This window comes from Ostrea edulis, chromosome 6 (genome assembly GCF_947568905.1).
Source record: "Ostrea edulis chromosome 6, xbOstEdul1.1, whole genome shotgun sequence".
NCBI lineage: Eukaryota > Metazoa > Mollusca > Bivalvia > Ostreida > Ostreidae > Ostrea > Ostrea edulis.
In genome coordinates this window covers 63,434,882-63,458,663 of record NC_079169.1, presented here as the reverse complement: position 1 = coordinate 63,458,663, position 23,782 = coordinate 63,434,882, and the positions used below count along the sequence as shown (strand labels likewise).

The following is a 23,782-nucleotide window of genomic DNA, read 5'->3' as shown; positions in this document are numbered from 1 at the left end:
TGTGACATTTTTAAAGCATTATTATGCTGTCATTTTGGTGTTGAAATTTTTTGTTGTAATATTGTGACTTACTATTTCAAATGATGGAAAAAATAGGTATATAAATTTTGTTATTATGTTCCCCAAACAAAGTTTGGGAACATATTGTTTTTACTCTGTTTCTTATTATTATTATTATTCTTTTTCTCCGGTACTTTTTTGTCCGGTAGTGTTCTCAGAAACTACAAAAGGGATCGATATGAAACTTTCCAGGATGATAGTATAGCGTTTGTAGATGTGCATAGTGATAGTCATTTTGTTTGCACGTGCATGCACGCGCGCGCACGTGCATTGCAATTTTGGTACAAAAAATGGAAAATCAGAATATTGAAGGAAGCGATATAAAACCTAAATAGGATGATAGTATATCATTTGTACATATGAAAAATAATAGTTATTTTGCCAGCACGCGCACGCATGTGCGTGCACGCGCATTACAAAATTTGTACGCTAACTTTGGAATCAGTCTAACTTTTTTGTTGTTCATTGAAATGGCTTGAAATTCATATCATAGGTAGATATTGAGACCCTTAACTGATTTACATGGTCAAAATTACCAATTTGCACGCGCATGCACGTGCGCTTCATTTTGATTGGATAATGCTAAACCGTTTGTAACTATCTTATTTATGAAGTGAATGAGATGATATTCACAGCATACGTAGACAATATGTGTATCTATATGTTGGTGTAACAAAAAATGCCAACGCGCATGCGCGTGCAACGTTTTTTAAATGTTCAATTTTTAAAGGACGATAACGTTTTTGTTTTTCATCAAATTCTATTGATATTAGGGGTTTAGATGTATCTTGGTACTCCTTACAAATTGCTGTGGTTAGAATTACTGCTCAGCACGTGCATGCACGTGTGCTGATTTCTGATTGGACGATTTTAAAATCGCTATAACTTCCTTATATTTGGTGGAAACGTTATGAAATTCATACTGTGGGTATATGATACTAATGCCTGTTGAATGACATCAACAAAAAATTCGGAATCATACACGCGTGCGCGTGTATGCACGTGCAACGCTTTCTTTCATTTCTTGGTACTGAAATGACCATATTGAACGTACTACATGTAATTAAAGGCTAAAATAAAATGATTTTTTCCTATAGATTCACAAGGACATCACTTTTTAATTGGGGGAGGTTTGGGGAACATCTGTAACGGTCCCCGTTACAATTAGAACTAGTTGATATTTGTGTTAATAGATGATTTATTCAGAGGCTCTGAATGAAGCAAACATTATTGTCTTCCCGTACAAAAATTGATTTCTATTTAAAATATAAAGCTATATATAGAAATCTTTATTTTAATTAAATCTGAAACTTAGTTTTAATTTTATCAATGGCTATGGTTAAAGTTATGTACAAAACAATCATAGTTGTTCATTTTTACAACAATATAAATTTTTCATATTTAGAGCTGATATTGCTTTAACTGGAATGTTTCCTTTTTTCTTTGCATCAGTCATGTGACTCTGTTTATCTTAGGTAGGTTGTTTCCAAGGTTCTGTTTTACAAACTTGTAACTATTAAAGATTAAAAATTCACTTTATGATATTTGATATCCTGAATTTTGTTGCTATTTCTTTTTTAAGGTAGAAGTTCATCAGAAAGTCATACATAATCATTTTCTTACAATAGCTCACAAATTTTTGAGGCAACAAGAAAGATTCAGTGAATATTTTTGTCATTGCTTTTAATTCTTTTGTGAAAAAAGGGGCTCCTAGTAATCTTTATGAATGGCAGATGTTTCAGGCAATTCATAATATTAATGTTGTTAGAAATTTTTGAGGGAGCTTTACCCTGTAGCAGATTGGGATTCATGCTTTTTCTCTCCATTTCTTTGTAGTAGCCTTAAACATTAATAACTGTCAAATCTGACTGATTATAATATTCGTAACAAGCAGTTCCTATTTCTGACAATATATTTTTGTAATTATGGAACAATATTTGAGGAATTTGGTTTGGCCACTTTGTTTACATGAAAAATCAATATTGAACGCACTTCATGAAAAGTATGCCAGTGTGTAGCATTGTCATTCATGCTCTCATGTATTTTCAAAATTGAAATTTATTTCTTATGTTTACATTTTACTCTGATTTTTGTGGGAATTCCCAGCTGTTAGATTACATGTACTATATTTATACGTGCATTGTTTATGAGGAAATTGCTATCATTACAATTTGTAAAGATATCAAAGGCAAAAACTTTGGATATGTAAATATAACAAATTGTCACATGACAGCAACTTTTTTTTACTTCCACAAAGAAAATGGGACACATTTCAGAAATATATAAGAGTGTTGATTTTTCGTTAGTCAAACAGAAAGCACATGTAATTGCATAAATTGTCACTGATCAGGATGTATTGTTAGTTTAGAAAGTACATATTGTACCCCTTCGTGATTTGTGATATATTTCGTTGCAGGTAATATCATAGATGTCTATATAGAACAAGGTGTTTTTAATTCTCTGAGGTAAATATTTTTTTCTTTTTTTTATATATATTTTACCAGCATTTATGCTTATACCTACATGTATTACTCAGATTATGGATGTTTTGTGTGATTCATAGGTCAGAACATTCGTACCAGCTTTTTGGAGCACTGCGAAGGCTAAAGGATTGGCACAATGCTGTAATAACATTTGTTAAGACAGAAAGTTGTGTAGAGTCTGAGGAGATGCAAGGTATTCAAAGACTGCTAACTGCATCAAGTCTTGAGGAGGAAGACTCCCGATTGAGAGAGGCTGCTGATGTTATCTGGAGAGGCAAACTCTCCGTCATTGATAAAACAGTAAGACGTTTTAAATGTACAATGGTAAATCAAACTGTAACCATGGCAGAATGGAAGATTTCATGGATGACAATCGAACGTGACATATCAAAATTTAAAAAATTGACAATCAAATTACTGTTAGATACATGTATTAATTTATGCTTTGCAAAAATTGTGATATACATGTTTATATTAATACATGTATTGTACATTTAAGTATTTTTAATTTATTAATAAAGTCAACTCAGTTGTATACATTTCAGAAAATTATGAAATCCAACCCATAACTTATTAAGACAAAATTTATGTCATAGATTAACAGAGGATTTATTCTGCCTGGCTTTACGATCTTACGACATGACGTCAGCTGCAGACAGCTAGACTATGAAACCTTGAAGAATCGGGTAAGTGGGTTTCAGTCCACAAGACAGGTGTAGGGAAGACTTAACCAATTTTTTTTTAGAATTTCTTGTCCATTGTCAAAGTTGTACATGTTAACTTAAGCTCTGTGCTTGTGGAAATAACACACAAACAAGGTTGGAAATGTACATGTGTCAGGTTATTTGTGGGAACACACAGATTTACATTTCCAATGTAATACATGAGGGTATGAACAGCAGTGCTTCATGCCAGCATGCATTTCATGAATCACTAACACGCCTCATGAAGTATGCTGTCATAAAGTGTCACAGATCATGTCCTTGTGTATTTTCAAAAAATTATTTCTTAAAAGTATTAACTAATTATTCAAATGTTGGTGTAAGGGTTTCATTGGTCTAGGTGTTGATGTAAGGGTTTCATTGGTCTAGGTGTTTGGTGTAAGGAGTTTATTGTTCTGGATGTTTGGTGTAAGGGTTTCATTGGTCTAGGTGTTGATGTAAGGGTTTCATTGGTCTAGGTGTTTGGTGTAAGGAATTCATTGGTCTGGATGTTGGCGTAAGGAGTTCATTGGTCTGGATGTTTGGTATAAGAGTTTCATTGGTCTGGATGTTGATGTAAGGAATTCATTGTTCTGGATGTTGATGTAAGGGTTTTATTGGTCTAGATGTTTGGTGTAAGGAGTTTATTGTTCTGGATGTTGGTGTAAGGGTTTTATTGGTCTAGATGTTTGGTGTAAGGAGTTTATTGTTCTGGATGTTGGTGTAAGGGTTTTATTGGTCTAGATGTTTGGTGTAAGGAGTTTATTGTTCTGGATGTTTGGTGTAAGGGTTTTATTGGTCTAGATGTTTGGTGTAAGGAGTTTATTGTTCTGGATGTTGGTGTAAGGGTTTTATTGGTCTAGATGTTTGGTGTAAGGAGTTTATTGTTCTGGATGTTGGTGTAAGGGTTTTATTGGTCTAGATGTTTGGTGTAAGGAGTTTATTGTTCTGGATGTTGGTGTAAGGGTTTTATTGGTCTAGATGTTTGGTGTAAGGAGTTTATTGTTCTGGATGTTTGGTGTAAGGAGTTTATTGTTCTGGATGTTTGGTGTAAGGAGTTCATTGGTCTGGATGTTTGGTGTAAGGAGTTTATTGTTCTGGATGTTGGTGTAAGGAGTTTATTGGTCTAGGTGTTGATGTAAGGGTTTCATTGGTATAGGTGTTGGTGTAAGGAGTTCATTGGCCTGGATGTTGGTGTAAGGGTTTATTTGGTCTGGATGTTGATGTAAAAGGGAAAGAGGTTAATGCTGTTGAAGAATGTGTACAAGTGAGTGTGCAACCCTTTTCAATGTACATGTAAGAATAGAATCTAACATAGGTTGCATTGGTGTGAATGAAGTACATATATGTACTTGTATACTAGCCTCTGTGGTATCCAGAACCTTGCACTTTACTTGAATACCAGGTGTTTTGGATAAGGGAATTAATGTCATTTTAAAACAAGTTACATGTCTGTCTTTTTAACTCTGTGAAATGGATGGAAAGAAATAAGTAATTGTGAATCTGTAAAAAAAAATTCCTGGTATTCAAATAAAATCTGATAAGTATTTTACAGGTATTTGGTAGGATGTTGGAACTGCTAGATGAAGTTGACATTTCCTCCATTCCTGTCTTTTACTTCACTGGGTTGCAACTGCATCTGTATCCTTTTTGAGCTTTCCTTAGGTTCAACTAAGCTTTTCTGGAAGAAGCTTGTCCCTCATTTTAAATAAATATGATTTTATAAAATCAAACAGAAAGTCTTTTAATTAAGAAGAATTTGAAAGACCATGATAACATATGTATAGCTCTTCTCAACAATCTTGAATTACATGTATTATTAAATGAATTGTAATGTAATAGATTTTGTCATTATTTGAAACCAGCTTAAACAATGAATATGTAGATTTGAGTGTTTCACTATCAGAGAGTTTTCTTGGGGAAAGTTGGTTTTAAAACCTCTTACAATCTCATATTATTTTGAATGTCCTTGACTTTGATATCAGTAGTTTACATGACCCACATCCACAGTCCCGGGCTATGCTGGAGCTGGTCTCTAACATGGATTCACAAGTAAGTAGTTGGTTCAAAACTCCTTGTAGAGTAGTATTAATTGATTGAATATTGTTTAACGTCTCTCTCGAGAATCTTTCACTCATATGGAGACATCACCATTGCCGGTGAAGGGCTGCAAAATTTAGAACTATGCTCGACGCATTATTGTGTCACACCTGCTGTGACACGGGACCTCAGTTTTTTCGGTCTCATCTGAAGGACCACCCCATTTAGTCGCCTCTTACGACAAGCAAGGGGTACTGAGGACCTATTCTAACCCGGATCCCCACAGGATTTGTAGAGTATTAAAAACTGATAGATTTGCCAAGGTTTGCTGGGTTATGCTATTTCATACTAGTTCTAAGGTTTGCTTATATATATGTGATCTTCAGATCACTTAATTAGTGAAATTTGGGAGAGCATACAACATACTCTATGCACTCCATGTTATAAATATTCCTGGAGATTTAATGTTAAGGCTCCCTACTTGTTTTATACCTACATGAATACATACTCCCAGTCTCTGTTTGGATGCTGCAGACAAATCTTCTGTTTGAGTGAACAAGTTAAAGTTCAGAGCTGGTCCATTTCAGGATAATAAAAAGCACGACATCAGACAAGAGTTGTGTAGGTGTTGCTAGGGATGCTGCTGCACCTGACTTGTACTGATAGTACTGTAAATTCATCATGTAATTTCGTGAGAAACATCACTTGCAAAATTAAATTATTTGCTTTCATTTTTATATTGCTAGAATACATGTAAAAACTCGAGATCAACAGAGCACTCGTGAATTTACGTTCTCATGATTTGATGTGTATGAGTCATTTCGCGATATTAAGTACTCGCGTAAAATCAGGAATCTACAGTAACTAACTCTAAGTTTTTGGAACAGGTAGTGTACTAAGTATTCGTAAACGTCTTCAGTTCTTTTATGGATGGGTCTAAATGTGTGTTAAACAGGTTAATGTTGGGTGTTTGTAGGATGTGATAATTGTTAATTCCTACAATGACCATACTGTCATGGATTGCATTGCTAGAGAAACATACTGTGTTAATGATAATGCTTTTAATGCTGCGCGTGTCTTTTTTTCTCCAATTAAGTAAATGTCCAGCACTAATATCTTGATTAATAATAGTCTTAAAAATTGATAAACTCTCCATTGACTTGGCTGAGATTTACAGAAATAGTGCCTGCAAGGATTCTGCTACTACAGTTCTGCTACAGATTTTTCCTGTTTGAACAACAAAAGCCTCATTACCTATAATGACACATGTAACAAATGCATCATAATGGAAATTCAGATGATGTGAAAACTTTGTCTTATATAAAGTATCATGAAATATCCATTCTTTTCGTATTTTAAATATCCAGAACTAGGAGCTGTTTAACCTGTGGAATACAGTATATTAATGCTCAAAAATTTTCTAGGCTTATCCAGACGAATGCGGGTGGTTTCGTCCCTATTACATATTCGCACCTAGTGGATTCGCACCAAGTGGTTTCGTCCCAATTTCAATGCAGGTAACATAAGGTAGAATATTGCCTTATAGTCGAGTTGTTTCGCCCCGATGTACTAATCGAGTGGTTTCGCCCCAATAATATAACAATTTAACATATCTTAGAATTATAACGATTTAACATATCTTAAAATTCACTTTCTTAAAATTGAATTCTTCATTTTGAGATTTATATAAATATATCTAAGATTAATAAAAGCACATAATAGACACACTGATTTTATCTACATAATGCTAATTCTGTTTCATATGATAATTTTTACTTACTGATTTTCCACAATAAATGCAACTTGCCATGGCAAAAATTCTTGGTATAATGATAGAAATGGACATAGTTTGGACGTCGGTAAATTAATATATTGTATAGTATTCATTAATTTCAATTCATTTGCTCATCGTTAAAAGAGAGTATGCTCTGATCAATCGTCCCGACCACTGTTGCCATATATAAACATCCAAAAAATGTTGAATATCAAAATGAACATACCTTGAGCGTCAGTAAATTAATATTTTGCATTCATCCTCTAATTTCAATTCAATTACTCATCGTTAACGGAAAATATGCACTGATCAATCGTTCCGACCACTGTTGCTACATACTCAATGGGGGCGAAACCACTTGGAACGAATCCACTTGGGGCGTACAGGTAAAGGTGCGAATCCACTAGGTGCGAATATGTAATCGGGACGAAACCACCCGTCACCATCCAGACATCTCCATATGAGTGAAAAATTATTGAGAGAGACGTTAAGCAAGATGCAATCAATCTAGGCTTATCCCGTGCATCAGATGAATTTTTGTTAGTTCTTCGAGCTATAAGTTTAAGTGAGCTTTTTCTGATGACTTGTTGTCTGATGTCCATGTGCCTCTGGACAGACATCTCCATCTGTCCATAAACTGTACACATCTTCAACTTCTTCTCTAGAACTACAGGACCAATTTCAAACAAACCTACAGTAAAGCGTTCTTGGGTGATTTAAACCATACTTACAATAAAATATCGTTGGGTAACCAAACTTGCCATAAAAGCTTCTCTATTTAGTGGAGAATGTTTAAATCATGGCCCCTTGGGGTATGGTGGGGTCACAATAGAGGATCAAAGAATCCTCAGTTAATTAATGCAGATTCACTTTTCTTCTAATCCCATGGAGAGAGAGAATTTTCTTCTAATCCCAGGGGGTGTAGGATAGGAACTCATTAGGGGATAGGACTTTTACATTGGGATGCAGTAAAATTTATAACGTTTTTATCAGTTGAACCATTTGAATAAAAAAAATTACTGATTCTTATTAGAAATCATACCAAAAATGTTATCATAACATTTCTGCATATGACGTAAAACTGTCTTTGTAAAATACATCAAGAAAATGTTATTGAATATTCATTACATGTATGTAAAGTGGTAATTTTGTAAAACAGAAAGTTGGTTTAGATTGGCACTAAGGGATATAAAGTTATCAGATGTAGCATTAAAATTTTCTTGGTTCCACAGAAAATTTTATATCCAAAATTTACTGTAGATATTCTTTGGGGATAAATGATGAAGAACTATTGATTAAACATATTGATATGCAAGCATTCCTGTGTGGTGTCGATTCATATTTGATTAGGGTTGGCTTGAATAGAAAAAGTTTTATATGGGAATACATGTATATAGGAAATTTGAAAAATAATAAAACGAGTAGCGGGGCCATTTAATCATATCTCTGCAAACAATCTGAATTCAGGGTGGTTGTTTTTTCATGGATCCTGGGGTTAGGTTGGGGCTAAAATCAGAAAAATGATACCACATGAATATAGAGGGAGGGATCTTTGAAAAATATCTCCTCAGAGCAGCAAGGTCATGTTGGTCATATTGATACTTAGACATTCCCTTGTTGTGTGGATTCAAGTTTAGTTAAGTCACAACCCCATGAGGGTAGGTTGTGTTCATGATGTGGAGGGTCAAAATTTGTCATGAGATGAAAGAGGGTAAACATCTTTTAAAAATCTTCCGATGAAGAACAGCAGGGTCAAGGGTGACACAGGTGAGCATTGTGGCCAGTGGGCCTCTTGTTTCTTTCTGTTACATAGTGTGGCTATTTGTGTCGTCTGGCTTGCTACTCTGAGGGAATTGATATACCTTCTACAGCTGAGAAGTACCTTAGTACATCATCGTGGAAAGACAGCATCATCAATGACATTACATTTGTACAAGGTAGGAATACTGATTCTTTCTTTTTTTTTCTTATTAACTGACAATTTGTGTAATTTCTTTTATACTATGGATTTTGAAATTTAAAAATATATAAAACTTCTTTTAACATATCGGAAAATGGGGGGTTTTTTATGAAAAGAAAGGAAAATGGAGATCAAAAGTAACTTTTTATCTTTCTATCTTTTTTTTCTCTTTAGAGCCAGAGGAGGATTTCTTGCAGCCCTTTGAATTCACCTTTTTTCTTCTCACTAAAAATCCTGACAAATGCAGCTCACTGAAGTTCAATTTACATATGATGAAGTCTGCTTCACAGATCAATGGCTTTCTTAGTAAACACCTGCTGATGAGAAATATATTGTACCCACACAAAAACACTCAGGAATTGAATGATGACCCCCTTGAAAATCTCCCCGTTTTCAGCAGTGAGGTCATGTCAGTTATCAGTGATATACTGAATAATGAGCAGAAGAAATTGTTCATGCAATTAGACGGTATGTCACTTATTTCTGAAAGAACTTGATTCACAAACCCCGAAATATGGCACTTAAAATAGATAAAAGTAAATGTTGAATGGAGTATTGGTATCAGAATCCAAAGTTTAAAAAACGTGTAAGATTTTAAAAATAGGAGCAGAACTAAAGCTGTACACACACTAGAATTCGATATGGTACCATATTTTTGCAATTTTTTCACCAAAAACTTATTTTCAACCATATTGCTATACTGCATGGTCTCATCTTGCCCTAGATATTAAAGTACTTTTATAATCTACAACTTTTCAATTGCCCATAATTGCAAAGATATTTTAGAGCACTATTTAAAAAAAAAAACAATATTCCAGATTGCTACTAAATATTGTGGTTACAATGCGTTGGTGGTGAAAAACTTGAATTTAACAGTTATTATGGCTGATATTCACAACAGTAAAGGTTGCCTGGACCAATCAGAGAGCATCAAAACTCCTGATTATTTGATAATTGTCAACAGTGTGTTGAAATGCCATATAGACAGCTTGTCATCTCAGAAAACAACAATCTACAAAATCCTTGCTTATGTATACATGTACATTTCAGAAAACAACAGTCTATTTAATCCTTGGTTATGTATACATGTACATCTCAGAAAACAACAGTCTGCTTAATTCTTGCTATGTACATTTTCCTTCAGGTGACAGTCCTTCATTTCTTGAAGATGTTGAATCTGTGCAAATAGCATTAACCGACATACAAGGGAAGATTCTAGAAGAAGTTAAAAATGGTTTACCTCTTTATAAAGGATCATGTGATGAACATTCAGGTTTGTTATTTGCTAAATAATTGGGGCAAAAAACCTGTAGGAATCACATTGTATGTCTGTCTGTGACAGTATCTTGAGTAGTTTTGAACATAAAGCTTTCAGATTTTTATAAAGTAGTTGACTATTTAAAGAAGATGCTCATAGATTTTGGAGTCATGAGGTTAGTGATCAAGGTTACTACGAAATTGGAACATTCAATCTCTTAACTTTACTGTGCTTTCATTATGACACAATAAGTTGAAAAAGTTTCAACATAGACTGTCCATGCTTTATATAAAAGGTGGCTGATGATTAAAGAAAGACGTGTATAGATTTTATGTCAGTTTGTCCAAGGTTAAGGTCACAGCAAACCTTCATTTCAAATTTCATACTCATTTTGACATAATTTCTTTTTTCAACATCCAATTTTCATATACACTGCACTAAAGATAGGTAGTTGATTATTAATGGATGGCGTACTTACATAGAGTATGAGCAGCCTTTCTCTGCCGGTCTGTTTGTTTATCTTAATTTTTGTTATTACTTGATATCTTGAGCAGTTTTTAACAAAATGTTCTCACTATTTATACAGAGGTAGTTGAGTATTGAAGAAAGACATCTGTAGAATTTTTAGCCATGAGATCAAAGCTCAATGGTACAAAAGCAGATCTTCCTACAAAGTCTACTACACTGAAAGCTATTTCATATAAAGGATTTGAATTCAGAAATGCAGATTTGGAAAAAGAGCATAATGATTATCACTCCTGTCTGTCATTACAAACATTAATGAATTCTGTCATCAGCTTTAGTATATGTGATATATGAATTTATTTTCACTGTGGGACCCTTCCTGACTGAGTCAGTTTTTAAGTTTAGATTTACATCAATTATCTCCAAGAGAACTTGACTTTGTAGACCTTTCTTGCGATGCATTTCACAGGAAAGGGTTGATTTAGAGGTGAGAGTATGCATGGTATCTGATTCTGCTGATGAATACTCTACTGATCAATAGGCTTAAAAATTTACAGACAGTTAATCACACTAACCATATCTTTGTAGAACATATTGAAAGAAGTAGGTATGGTTTTGGCCAAATTATGTCCGACTTTTAAGGGGGGGGGGGGTTATTTTGCATCGCAGATATTTTCTTGTCTGATTCTGAAAGAGTAACTCATAGTTACTCTCAATCAACTCATCTATGCACATTTTGGGTGCATAGAATCACCGAAATTACTGCTAATTACCAAAGAAATGACCAAAATTACCAATAAAGGGGCTGAAATTACCTCAGTGTGTCATCTAGTCACTATCAAATTTCATGATGATTGGTAACGATTTAAAGAAGTGGTGGCCATAAAACTGGGGGGGGGGGGGGGGGGGGGGGGGCAGAGTGAACGCACCACATATTAATATATATACATGTACATACACATTATGATACCGAGACTCATAGTATTGAGCATTCCGTCAAAATTTTGTTTTCCCCCATGGCCATTCAAATTTAAATTGAATATTATGATATACGTGTATGTTAGTGGAAAAAAGAAACTGTAGTTTAGTAGTTTTATTTATAGATTCATATACAAGATATTATTTTGCATTATTTATATCATTATTTAATATAATGCATTATTATACCTCAGTATGAGAATTCTATGCAATGCGTAATCTGATTGGTTTAGACAGTCATGTGCCAGAGATGATAAAACTTCATATCTCCCTCTCAGACATCATATCTCCCTATCATATTTACCCCTTGGGCAGCCTCGTGCATTTTCCATAAATTTAACATCAAGGTAGACGAAGTGTATTGTGACGTTACAATAAGTCCGAGTCATTCTACTTTCATAGTTCGTAAGGCACAAAATATGTGGGTCTCTGATACACAGTTGAATCGCATGGTTTTGGTTGATACAAAAACAAGCAAGTAAATCAGCATTCAAGGAGAATGGAAATACAACACCTGGTTATCATATCACTGTATTTCATTGTTTGTACCTTCTACCACAATATGTTGACGGTGCAGTGTTACAGTTAGGACGATCTCAGCTACATACAATGTATAGATGAGCGGACTCCCAATTTCAATTGCACTTTTGTAGTCTTGCTTTGTTTCGTTATAATAAACAATTTATTGCATGCGTTGCTATTGGGGAATATGATTTTTCTTGGGTGAATAAATCTTCATATCTCTCTCACTATCATGCAATAAATGTATATTGTCTTTCAATTCAAACATCAAATCACGAATTATGTCCATTATGATTGATACAAACAGCCACTGAAAATAATGAGGGTACAAAAAACTTTCGCAAGTTTATAGTGAGTGTGACCACCATTTGCACGGATGCATTCTTCACACCAACGACACATTGAAACGATTAAGGTTATGCAGAAATGCCTGAGGAATGTTCCACCATATGCACAATAAAGAACGAAGTGTCCAATGTAGCAGGGGGTGTTTGTGTGGCTCTTGACGTAAACTTTGTTCCATTTCATCCCAAACATGTTCTATAGGCGATAAATTCAATGGCACCACAGGCCAGGGTAGCACATATACATTTTTCTGCTATTGATAGTAGCTAACGTGTTTTGTCATGCGTTGTCCTGCTGCAGAATGAAATTACGCTGGTTGTTGTGAATGAATGGAATGATGTGATGATGTACAAACTTGTCACGGTAGTGTTCGCTGGTTATATATGTACTCGCATAATGAGAAAATACAGTCTATATTTGAATGTTTACATTATTTACAAGTCATATTTCAAGTATCATGCACCAGTTTTCAAGAAATCATCATTCTTAGAATTGATATTTATAAGTGTTTTCACAGATTTAGAGATGGAGATTTCAGGTGGCTGTCCAGCTGAGCTACAGATGGACCCATCAGAATGGCCAGAGAAAAAATATCTTTTGTATCAGGAGAGCCAGAGCAAGTCAATCTCCCGCCTAAGGTCCACGGACAGTCTGGTGTTATCCTCCCCAATACATCCCCAGGAAGGTAATGCTGTAATAGAATGATTTTACATGCACACTCTGTCCTGTTGTCTGAAGGACATCACCTTTTGTCTATGTGAACAAATTTTTGAACTAGATATATATACCGGATATTCAAAATTATGAATTTTTATGAAAAAATTATGCACACGAGCACACACACACACATTTTGGAATAAGATTATACATATTGTGGAAGAAAAAATCACGTTATGGTGGAATCACAAATACAAAAAGGATGAATTGGACAGTTTCCATTATGACCATCTTGTTCTGAATAACTTTTCAAACATTGTTTTCTCCATTGTGTAATGATTGTCAAAATATCCATTAAATACAGTATTGATTTTATGTGGATTGTTAAAGGGGCATGGATACGATTTTGACTGAAAATTTTCAAATTTTTTTTTTTCATTTTTATTGTTTACAATGTGCAACTAAAGCTTTTCAAATGGTCAATCAAAAATTGAATTTCAGTTGTTGAGTTACAAGTGCGATACAGCCCTCATAATTCTTTGTTATGTAAACAAGGCTGGTGCCATGTTTTTGTTTACATATAGATTGCTTGATAGAAAATAACATGTTTGAAATAAAATGAGATGTGACAAACACTAGAAACTATTTAATTGTGTTCAGAGATAACTTGTCAATTGAAAAAATCTACTTTAAACGAAACTTACTAGTTTATCTAACCTATGTAAACAAACACATGGCACAAGCCTTGTTTACATAACAAAGAATTCTGAGCTCTGTATCTCCCATGTACCTCGACAACTGACATTCAAATTTTTGCAGACTATTGGAAATACCTTAGTTAAGCATTCTTAACATTGAAAATGAAAAAATAAAATTTGGAAATTTTCAGCTCAAATTGTGTCCATGTCCCTTTAAAAGAAGTTTCAAAGTTTACATACTTGAATTAACATCTAAATGAGGTTCATTGTCGAATAAACCTTCAAGACTTTTACTTGTTTTGTGAATTCTCCAATTCTACTGGTTTAATGTAATGGTGGTGCTAGTAAATGAAAACCTTACAGAGATTTTAACGGAGCGATATGAGCGATGGCTAGTTTATTCCAGTTTCAGGAGACAACTTTGCATGGAAACTTGGATATCATATATTTCAATTACTTAAATTTACGTGTGGCATTGGAATTCACCATTGACATTGAGGAACAATGGTACTTGCATAACTACAGAATTACATAATGATAAACAATATTATTTATACAGCACAATTAGTTATGCAACCTAGATAACATTGTGGTCCCATCTTTAACATATACATGTATACACACAGTATCCAGAACATACTTGTATATCATAAAACATGAAAATATCACAGTTAACTTACATACACTTAAGACCTATCTAAAAAGAGGCCATAAACACCTGAGTATTATTGAGAATCAAATTAATGTTTGAGATAGGCTAATTTAAAAGATGTCAAAAGTTGTGCATTTTCTAATAAAATCTGGTAATGAGTTCCATAAATTTGCTGCTAAAATGACGAAAGATCTTCTAAAGTATTCTGTTTTAGCTCTTGTAACATAGATAAAATTTTTAGAGCTCTGTCTTTATGGCATTGGAGCTTAAAAAGATTTTCTTTGTTACACAGCCCATTATATTGATAATTGTGAATATGTGTACAGAAGTGGAGAACCTGGGATAGTGCTTTATTAGTCCCCTACCGACAAAGTCGAAGGGGACTTTAGGTTTGCGCTCCATCCGTCTGTCTGTGTGTCCATCGGTCCTGCAAATCAGTTTTCCGGACTTTTTTTTAATGTGCTTTAAATAGCATGAATTATTAGTTTTCTGGACTTTTTAGTTCACCTGAGCCAAAGGCTCAAGTGAGCTTTTCTGATAAAAATTTGTCCGTTGTCTGTCGTCGTCGGCATCGTAAACTTTTCACATTTTCGACTTCTTCTCAAGAACCACTGGGTTAATTTCAACCAAACTTGCCACAAAGCATCCTTGGGTGAAGGGCTTTCAAGTTTGTTCAAATGAGGGGAGATAATCACAAAAATGCAAAAACAGGGTGGGGTCATTTAAAAATCTTCTTCTTAAGAACCACTGGGCCAGAAAAGCTGAGATTTACATGAAAGCTTCCTGACATAATGCAGATTCAAGTTTGTTCAAATCATGGCCCCTGGGTGTATGATGGGGCCACAATAGGGGATCAAAGTTTTACATACAAATATATAGGAAAAATCTTTAAAAATCTTCTCCAGAACCACTGGGCCAGAAAAGCTGAAATTTACACGAAAGATTCCTGAAAATAGTGCAGATTCAAGTTTGTTCAAATCATGGCCCCCGGGGGTTGGATGGGGCCACAATTGGGGATCAAAGTTTTACATGCAAGTATATAGGAAAAATCTTTAAAAATCTTCTTCTCAAGAATCACTGAGCCAGAAAAGCTGAGATTTGCATGAAAGCTTCCTGACATAGTACAGCTTCAAGTTTGTTAAAAATGATGCCCCCTGGGGGTTGGATGGGGCCACAATAGAGGATCAAAGTTTTACATACAAATATATAAGGAAAATCTTTAAAAATCTTCTTCTCAAGAACCTGGACTTAGCCAGAAAATCTGATATTTACATGAAAGCTCTCTGACATATTTCAGTTTGTTAAAATCATGGCCCCCAGGGGTAGGATGGGGTCACAAGTTTTGCATACAAATATATAGGGAAAATCTTTAAATATGAGCCAAGGTGATTCAGGTGAGCGATGTGGCCCTTGGGCCTCTGTTTTTGATGTTCTTGCAAATATTCATTTGATATTTGGTACATTGCTTTGCCATAACAAGTTACAGATCAAGTACGAGTTTCATCTCGGTCTGTTGATTTTTCACTAAGTTATGGCCCTTGGACTTAGAAAAATAGCATGAATTATTAGTTTTCCGGACTTTTTCTTGATGCACTTGCAAATATTCATTTGATATTTGATACATTGCTTTGAAAAATAGCCTGAATTATCAGTTTTTCTAACTTTTTTTGTTGTTGTTGTGCATAAGATATTCATTTGATATTCAGTACATCATGATGATTACTTTGCCATAACAAGTTACAGATCTATTTTGAAGTCTTTGTACCTGAATAGTAGTTGATTTCCAACCATTTCTATCCTGGTTTCCCAATCTTCCCATTTACCATAACCTTGGGCTCATAATAAACTTCGAATATTGTTGCGGTCCAATCATTTTTGCCTCAGATAATGGACTATATATGCTATGCAATACTCTCAGAATGCTTGTTTATGTTGAATTTATGTTTATGCCAAAAATCTTAGGGACTTGACACATCTTCAGTTAGGATTTCACTGATTCATCGAATGTATCGGCAAACAAGCTTTATAACTCTGCAAGGTAAAGGGGCTTTGAATTTCAATCTTTTATGTCCCATCGAGAAATGTTACCAGCTGTAGGTAAAGTACACAAATTTAGACCTACAATGTATGCTTTAGCACTCAAGGCTGTAGCAGTGATAGATCTTTAACATGCCCATGCTTGACTTAACACAGGACCTCTGTTTTTTTAAGGTCATATCCAAAAGACCCACAACCCTCCCTTCTAAATGCCAAATGTTTGGTGAAGGAGCAATTAATACCTATGTTTATTAGGTTTGACAAGACCATGGCATGAGTGGGGCTTGAACTCACAGCCTCCAAGTCATAAAGTGAATGCTTTAATCATTGAACTACCACAACAGGTGTACAGTTGAAAAGTCTTTATGTATGAAAGCTAGATAAACAGCGAAACTAAGTTTCAACACGTTGTACTGAGAATACTTTCAAAGTCAGAGTTCTACTATGGTACCAATATCTGCTATTTTGAACATCTCTTTAGAATAAAATGATTATCCATGTTAAAAAAAGAGTATATTTTCCCAGATACTCCACCCAGCATGGACATTGCACAGTGTCTGAAGTTGTTTCAGCCAGACGGTAGTGCTGTATCTCAGAACCTCTCCCCTGTCAGGAAAAGGGTAAGTAACCCCTGCATCTCCCTCATTTTTATACAGTGTATTGTTCAATGGAATCAGATTATGATTTTTAAAAATTTGCTTGAAGTTAAGTTTTGCTTTTGGGACATATGATGTGTAATTTGAAAGACTGCATAAATATGAGCTCTAGTATTTGGTAACCTGTACTCTTTGGAATCCACTTTCATGTTTGATTGTATTGTATTTCCTCATGACTGGCTGTTGTTACAATTGTACATGTATAATTCTTAGTTGGGACTTTATAGAAATATTTACACAGAATAGTAGATATGTGAATTTTTACTTAGAATACTAGTCATTATGTAAATATCTATACAGAATACCATTTGATTTAGATATATATTTTATTTACACGGAATATCAATCGATATGGGAATATTGACTTGCATGTAGAATACAGTCCATATATTATGAATATTTACACAGAATACCAGTCCATATATGAATATTTACACAGAATACCAGTCAATATATGAATATTTACACAAAATACCAATCAATATATGAATATTTACACAGAATACCTGTCAATGTATGAATATTTACACAGAATACCTGTCAGTATATGAATATTTACACAGAATATCGGTCAATATCTGAATATTTAAACAGAATACAAGTCGATCTCGGGGGAAGCTGTCCATGCATCTCACTCCATTTGTTGTGGGTCTACAGTGGCCGGACTGTCTGGATCAGAAAGCACCGGACATCTAGTGAGTCCAGATTTACACCTTTCTTGTCAGTTTCTGTGGATGCTTTCGAATTGTTAATTTTCAGGGAATGGTTTACCTTAGATAAAAATTTTTACTCTTAGAATATTCTTTGTACTCACAGTGCTGTGGTAATGACAAATATAAATTTTGGGTGACAATAAGTTGTAATAACAGTAAATTAAACTGATCATATGATAGTAAAATATTTATAAAATATATTTTATGAAAAACATACATGTATGATAATGCTAAACCCATTTACATGTAGTACATACAATTCATACCATAGACATTCCTTCTAATATTTATGAGGCCTTCAAAAATATTCCAAATTCATTAAATATTGATACATGTAGATCTGTACAAATGTTTTGTCAAAATAATCAAGGATTTGATTAAAAATATAATGTTATATATGATGTGTGTACTTTTATTCAGACAGAGACATTTGCTTTGTGTCTATAAATCAATAATACCTTTATTTACCTACTTCTGGGTATTCAACAAGTATTAAAGGAAATTTCTGGTATTATCAAGAATGTTAAAGACCACCATTAGGATATCAAAATGCATGCTACTTCTAATGTCAATCAAAATAAGTTTGGATAATTTTTTATGAGAATTATATATCGTCGACTGACCAGTTTCGGTGACCTTAGTGATAAACCGCGATTTTCTCATTAATCACCTAGATTCAATGAATAAACAATACACCTACCTTTCAAGTAATTAAATTCCTTTACTTTCATCCAAAAATTCCAAATCCATTGGTACGTTAATTGAATATATTTTCGTAACACAAAACATGTCACTTTGTGCTCCTAAAACAGTGACGTCACCTATTTCGGTGACCATTGTTAGTGTAGGTTTGCCAAAAGTTTGTTACTGTAAAAACGTATATACAGGAGGAATGTGCAACTACACATCAATGAATAAAATAACACAGTGTAGAATTCTAGACTTTTGGTATATTTTATATTAATTAGAAAGTTTGCTTGAAAAAGTAATAAGTAAATGGGCTTATTTTTGGGATGCTCATGTTGATTTTTTGCATACTCTCCTTCTAGTACTTCATTTTCGGAAAAAAATTGAAGACATGTTCTTTGTATGTTTGCAAACACTATGGCGAAATTGATGACGTAATCAACACCTGGAAACAACAATGCGCACATGTAAACAAAAGGTCACCGATTCTGGTTAGTCACTGAAATAGGGCAGTCGACGATAAAATATGTTACATTTGTACTGGTGTTTAAAAACTTTTTGTGATATTAAAGGTGTGAAATTACATATTATATTTTATGAGAACAGGACCCAATTGCACGGAGGTTAGTTAACTTTAACTGACAGTTAACTTGTCATTAAATAATGATAGCTAGACATTAAATGTCAGTTAAATTGGTACCCTGTTGACCTCGCTTCTCTCATGTACAACAAGTAAGCGCCAATTTTTGACAGCCAGGATTTGGGCTGTATCGTTATCTCAAGCGTATAACGAGAGTTCCTTTCAAAACAACAATGACGCTAACTTTGACGTCACAGTCGACTACACTACGTTATGGATATACAGTGAAGTAGGCCTAAGAAGCACGAAACTTCGTAACGTAGCGCAGTAGACTTTGACGTCATAACTAGACTACGACTCTACCATTCGGAATCTCTCTAGTGAGACATAAAAATCAACTGACCAATGAAATCGACTCATTTGGGCTAACCAAAGTACCGCTTACCCGTTGTTTGTGTGTAGCACCAATCAGTGGGGAACCAGTTTAACTGTCAGTTAAACTTAACTAACCTTCATGCAAATCGGGTCCAGGTCACTAAGAACTTAAGCAAATACATATGTGTACTGATACAGATTCTGCATTATGGTTAGCTCCTTAACCAAGTACCTTTTGTACTTTAGTACTAGTATAAGCACTTGAAACTAAATCTGCAGTAGTAGTAGTATTATCACTCACTTTATGAGTGATACAGATTAAACATTTTATGTGATGGATCCAAGAGGAGTAGAAAGGCTTCCAACCAGGCTTACCATTTGTTTTATAAAACTACATAAATGTTTGTATATTTGTTCAGTAGGGCTAAAACAATACACCCCCGTCACAATACAATACATAGTGCAATACTTCTGCCACGATTCAATACTTTCAATATGATACAATTTACAGAAGAAACCAATAATAACATTGAAGAGAAATTTAATTACCAAGATTCACATTCATAATTTTAAAAGCAAAATGTTTCCAAATTACCAAACGGTAAGGTGCATGTTGGCTATGTAGTTTAAACTGATAAAGTTCATTATTATGCCCCCACGAACGAAGTTCAGGGGGGTATATAGGAATCACTCTGTCTGTCCGTCTGTTTGTCTGTGCAGATTCGTGTCCGGGCCATAACTTCTTTGTTCTTTGACATAGACATACCATATTTGGCACACAGGTGGATCACCATGATACGATGTGTCGAGTACCTTCATGACCTCTATATGACTTTGACCCTTGACCTCATAAAGGTTTTTTTAACAATGGATTAATGTCCGGGCCATAGCTTCTTTGTTCTTTGACATAGGCATACCATATTTGACACATGAGTGTATCACCATGAGACGATGTGTCGGGTACCTTCATGACCTCTATATGACCTTGAACTTTGACCTCAAGGTCAAAATTGATTATAGGGTTTTGACATAGTCATACCATAAGACATGGGTGTATCACCATGAGACTATGTGTCATGTACATTCATGACCTCTTTATGACCTTGACCTTTGATCTCAAGGTCAAAATTACAGGTTTATACCATGGATTTGTGTTCGGACTATATCTTCCATTTTCTTCTACAAAGGCATACCATATTTTTACACTCAGGAAAGAGGTAATTTATACCTATTAACAACATCCTTTGGGAGATTGGAGTAAGCGGGGGATATTCTTAGTGAGCATTGCTCACAGTACCTCTTGTTTTTGTAAGACTCAAGGCAAACAACAGTCTGAACGTTATTCGGCATATTTTGTTCCTCACACAGGTAAAAATGATAAATACAGGCCAAGCCTGTTGTATTTTACTGAACCAATTTGTAATAAATGTATCGAACCGAAAATTGAGGCAATGACTCGAACATTAAATCGAGGGTTTATATTGAACAGTATCGATATTTCGGTGAATCATTTCAGCCCTATTGTTCAGTAGATAATAGTTGGAGAGAGGGTGTCTTATCAGACCACCTGTAGTATACATGTATCTTTATTTCCCTTCCCAGTGTAGGTAGGCAAAATTAAAAATTTTCTTACCCTTGAAGCCATTGCTAATATCCAGATGGGTTCATCAGAACTGCTCTAAATAGCAAAGACATCTTGCTTACATGTACTTGAAGCCATGGCATCAAATTCTTTTTGTATAAACATTTGGAAATCCTTGATTATACAGGTACATGTGGTTTAAACATTTGAACAGCAAAATTGACAAGCCCTTATATTTAAAAAGGAGGCTTGAACTATCTTAGAGCTTTAGATACTGTTAAAGTATTTATTTTTGTGGTTAAGGGAAAATCAACATGTTTGTTGGGAATTGATTACAAGGTTAAAAATGTTTATTTTTAAGTGTAGTTCAGTTTCTCTTTTTCATGGAGGATTTAAATTTGTGAGTTACAGGTATATCCATACAAAAATGAGTTAGTGTGGTATGGACATACCCATGAATTAAAGTCCTGATGAAAAAAATTAAACATTTATAAAAAATGAATGACTTCGTAGTAGTATTAATTTATATTCTCCCCAGTTACAACAAAGATAAAAAGACAGAGAAGACCGAGGAACAGTGTAACAAGATCTGTCATCGTTACATCACTAATGACACACACAGTTCCTGCTCCTCACCGGTGTTTGTGGTCTCCAAAAAGCCCAAAAAACTTGGAAAATATGTGGAGGACATGCTTCCCAAAACCCTGCGTAGATCCCCAAGGAAAGTGGTCAAGGGTTCAGCAAGAGGAGTACATACGTGGGGGGTCAGGTCTTCTCCGAGGAAGCTGCAGGATAAAGTGGTGGAATGTCAGAAGGTGATACGGCAATCCCCGACCAAAAAGGTCACCAAGCCATGCTCCAGGTAGAGATCAAGTACAGCATCGACATGTGTTAGTCACTACTAGTACTGCACATGTATTCCATACCCCAAACAATAAAACCAAACCTGTTTTTGAGATTTTATACTTTCAGTTATCATACTTACACAGTAAACAATAACTCTCACAAAGATAAAGTTTATAAAGTGCAGTGTTTGCACATGCAACTATGTATGCTTAAGGTATGTTACATTGTAGTTTACATTCTAAGCTCAAGTTAACATTTCTGATTTTAAAAAATTGTCATCATTCAATTTGCACATTAATATCTTCTCAAGAATCACAAAGTCAATTTCAAACAAACTTAAGTTAGCAGTTAACATCACATCAACTTTCTAATGGGTGATATTTGGGAATACTACAGATAAGGTGGCTTGTTTTAAAAAGAATCTTCTAATGAGCCACATGGTCAGAAAAATTAAAATTTGCATAAAATGTTTCATATATATATATATATACAAAAGATCAGTTTGTTCAAACCATGACTAGGTTTTGGGTGGGGCTACAATTGAGATTTGAAGTTTACAGAGGAACATGAGGAGGACATTTTTTTCCGAAATGTCTTTCTCAAGATCCATGTGTCTACAACTTGTCAGTTTGATATGTAACAATTGTTCTGTCTTATACAGGCAGACTCATGTTTACTCAAACAATAAACCCTGGAATGTGGACAGAGCCACTATTAAGGTTTAAAGTTGTACATAAGAATATATAGGACTCTATAGGAAATCTATAAAAGTTGTCTTTTCAGGGAGGTTTGTAATACAGTATTTAAGTAACCTCATGCTGTGGATATTCAAGTTTATCCAAACATTGCCCCTGGGGACAGGATGGGGCTAGAGTTGAGGTTTGAAACTTTTGCATTAGAATACATGGAAAAATCTTCTTCTTTTTCAATTCTCAAAAGCACGAGTATACTATTTGTCAAATTGCTATACAAATATACTTATGTAGATTCAAGTCTATTCAAACCCAAGAACCCCAGAGACAGAGTGGGGCCACAATTGAAGTTTAAAGTTTTACATAAGAATGATGGGATATAATTATAGGAAATTTCTTTCAAAATCTTTTTCTGGAGAATCACAAATGGACATTTTGTCAAAGTAATACATGTGTTCAAATCATGATCCCTGGTGTCAGGGTGGGATATAATGTGGTGTAAAGTTTTACTTAGGAAGTGATACAGAAATCATCTTTACAAGATCCGCAGACCTTGAAAAATAATAGACATCTTCCTCTCATCATGGTGATTATTATAATAGGCATCTTTCTCTCATCATGGTGATTATTATAATAGGCATCGCTCTCTCATCATGGTGAGTATTATAATAGGCGTCACTCTCTCATCATGGTGATTATTATAATAGGCATCACTCTCTCATCATGGTCCTCTTATCATGATAATTATTTGCACCAAGTTGTGATATCCTAGCTCCAAGAGTTCTATCTGTATTCTGCCTACAAGGTTTTCCTATAAACCGATACTATGATCTTGACCTTTGACCTTGAATTCCTTTTATCAAGATGATCAAATGTACCAAGTTGCAAGATCCTGGAGCTTACGGTTCATTTCGCATTTTGCCTACAAGGTCCGAACAGACAGACGACGGTATACCATAATAACGTCCCTTCGACGGGCGTATAAAAACTAAATGCAAACAATGTCATTAGGAAAAGCAGA

General features: G+C 34.6%; 1 protein-coding gene across 1 annotated transcript in view; it reads left to right on the top strand.

The window, feature by feature from the left end:
- LOC125683112 (mdm2-binding protein-like) overlaps positions 1–23,782 on the top strand; it is a 28,972-nt gene that overhangs the window by 2,239 nt on the left and 2,951 nt on the right. Inside the window, exons 5-16 of the mRNA XM_048923916.2 lie at positions 2,477–2,525; positions 2,624–2,843; positions 3,140–3,229; positions 4,800–4,885; positions 5,230–5,296; positions 8,872–8,995; positions 9,193–9,486; positions 10,163–10,291; positions 13,104–13,271; positions 17,156–17,250; positions 17,881–17,981; positions 21,762–22,085. Of these exons, the coding sequence (XP_048779873.2) occupies positions 2,477–2,525; positions 2,624–2,843; positions 3,140–3,229; positions 4,800–4,885; positions 5,230–5,296; positions 8,872–8,995; positions 9,193–9,486; positions 10,163–10,291; positions 13,104–13,271; positions 17,156–17,250; positions 17,881–17,981; positions 21,762–22,085 (1,747 nt within the window). The remainder of the gene's footprint in view (positions 1–2,476; positions 2,526–2,623; positions 2,844–3,139; positions 3,230–4,799; positions 4,886–5,229; positions 5,297–8,871; positions 8,996–9,192; positions 9,487–10,162; positions 10,292–13,103; positions 13,272–17,155; positions 17,251–17,880; positions 17,982–21,761; positions 22,086–23,782) is intronic.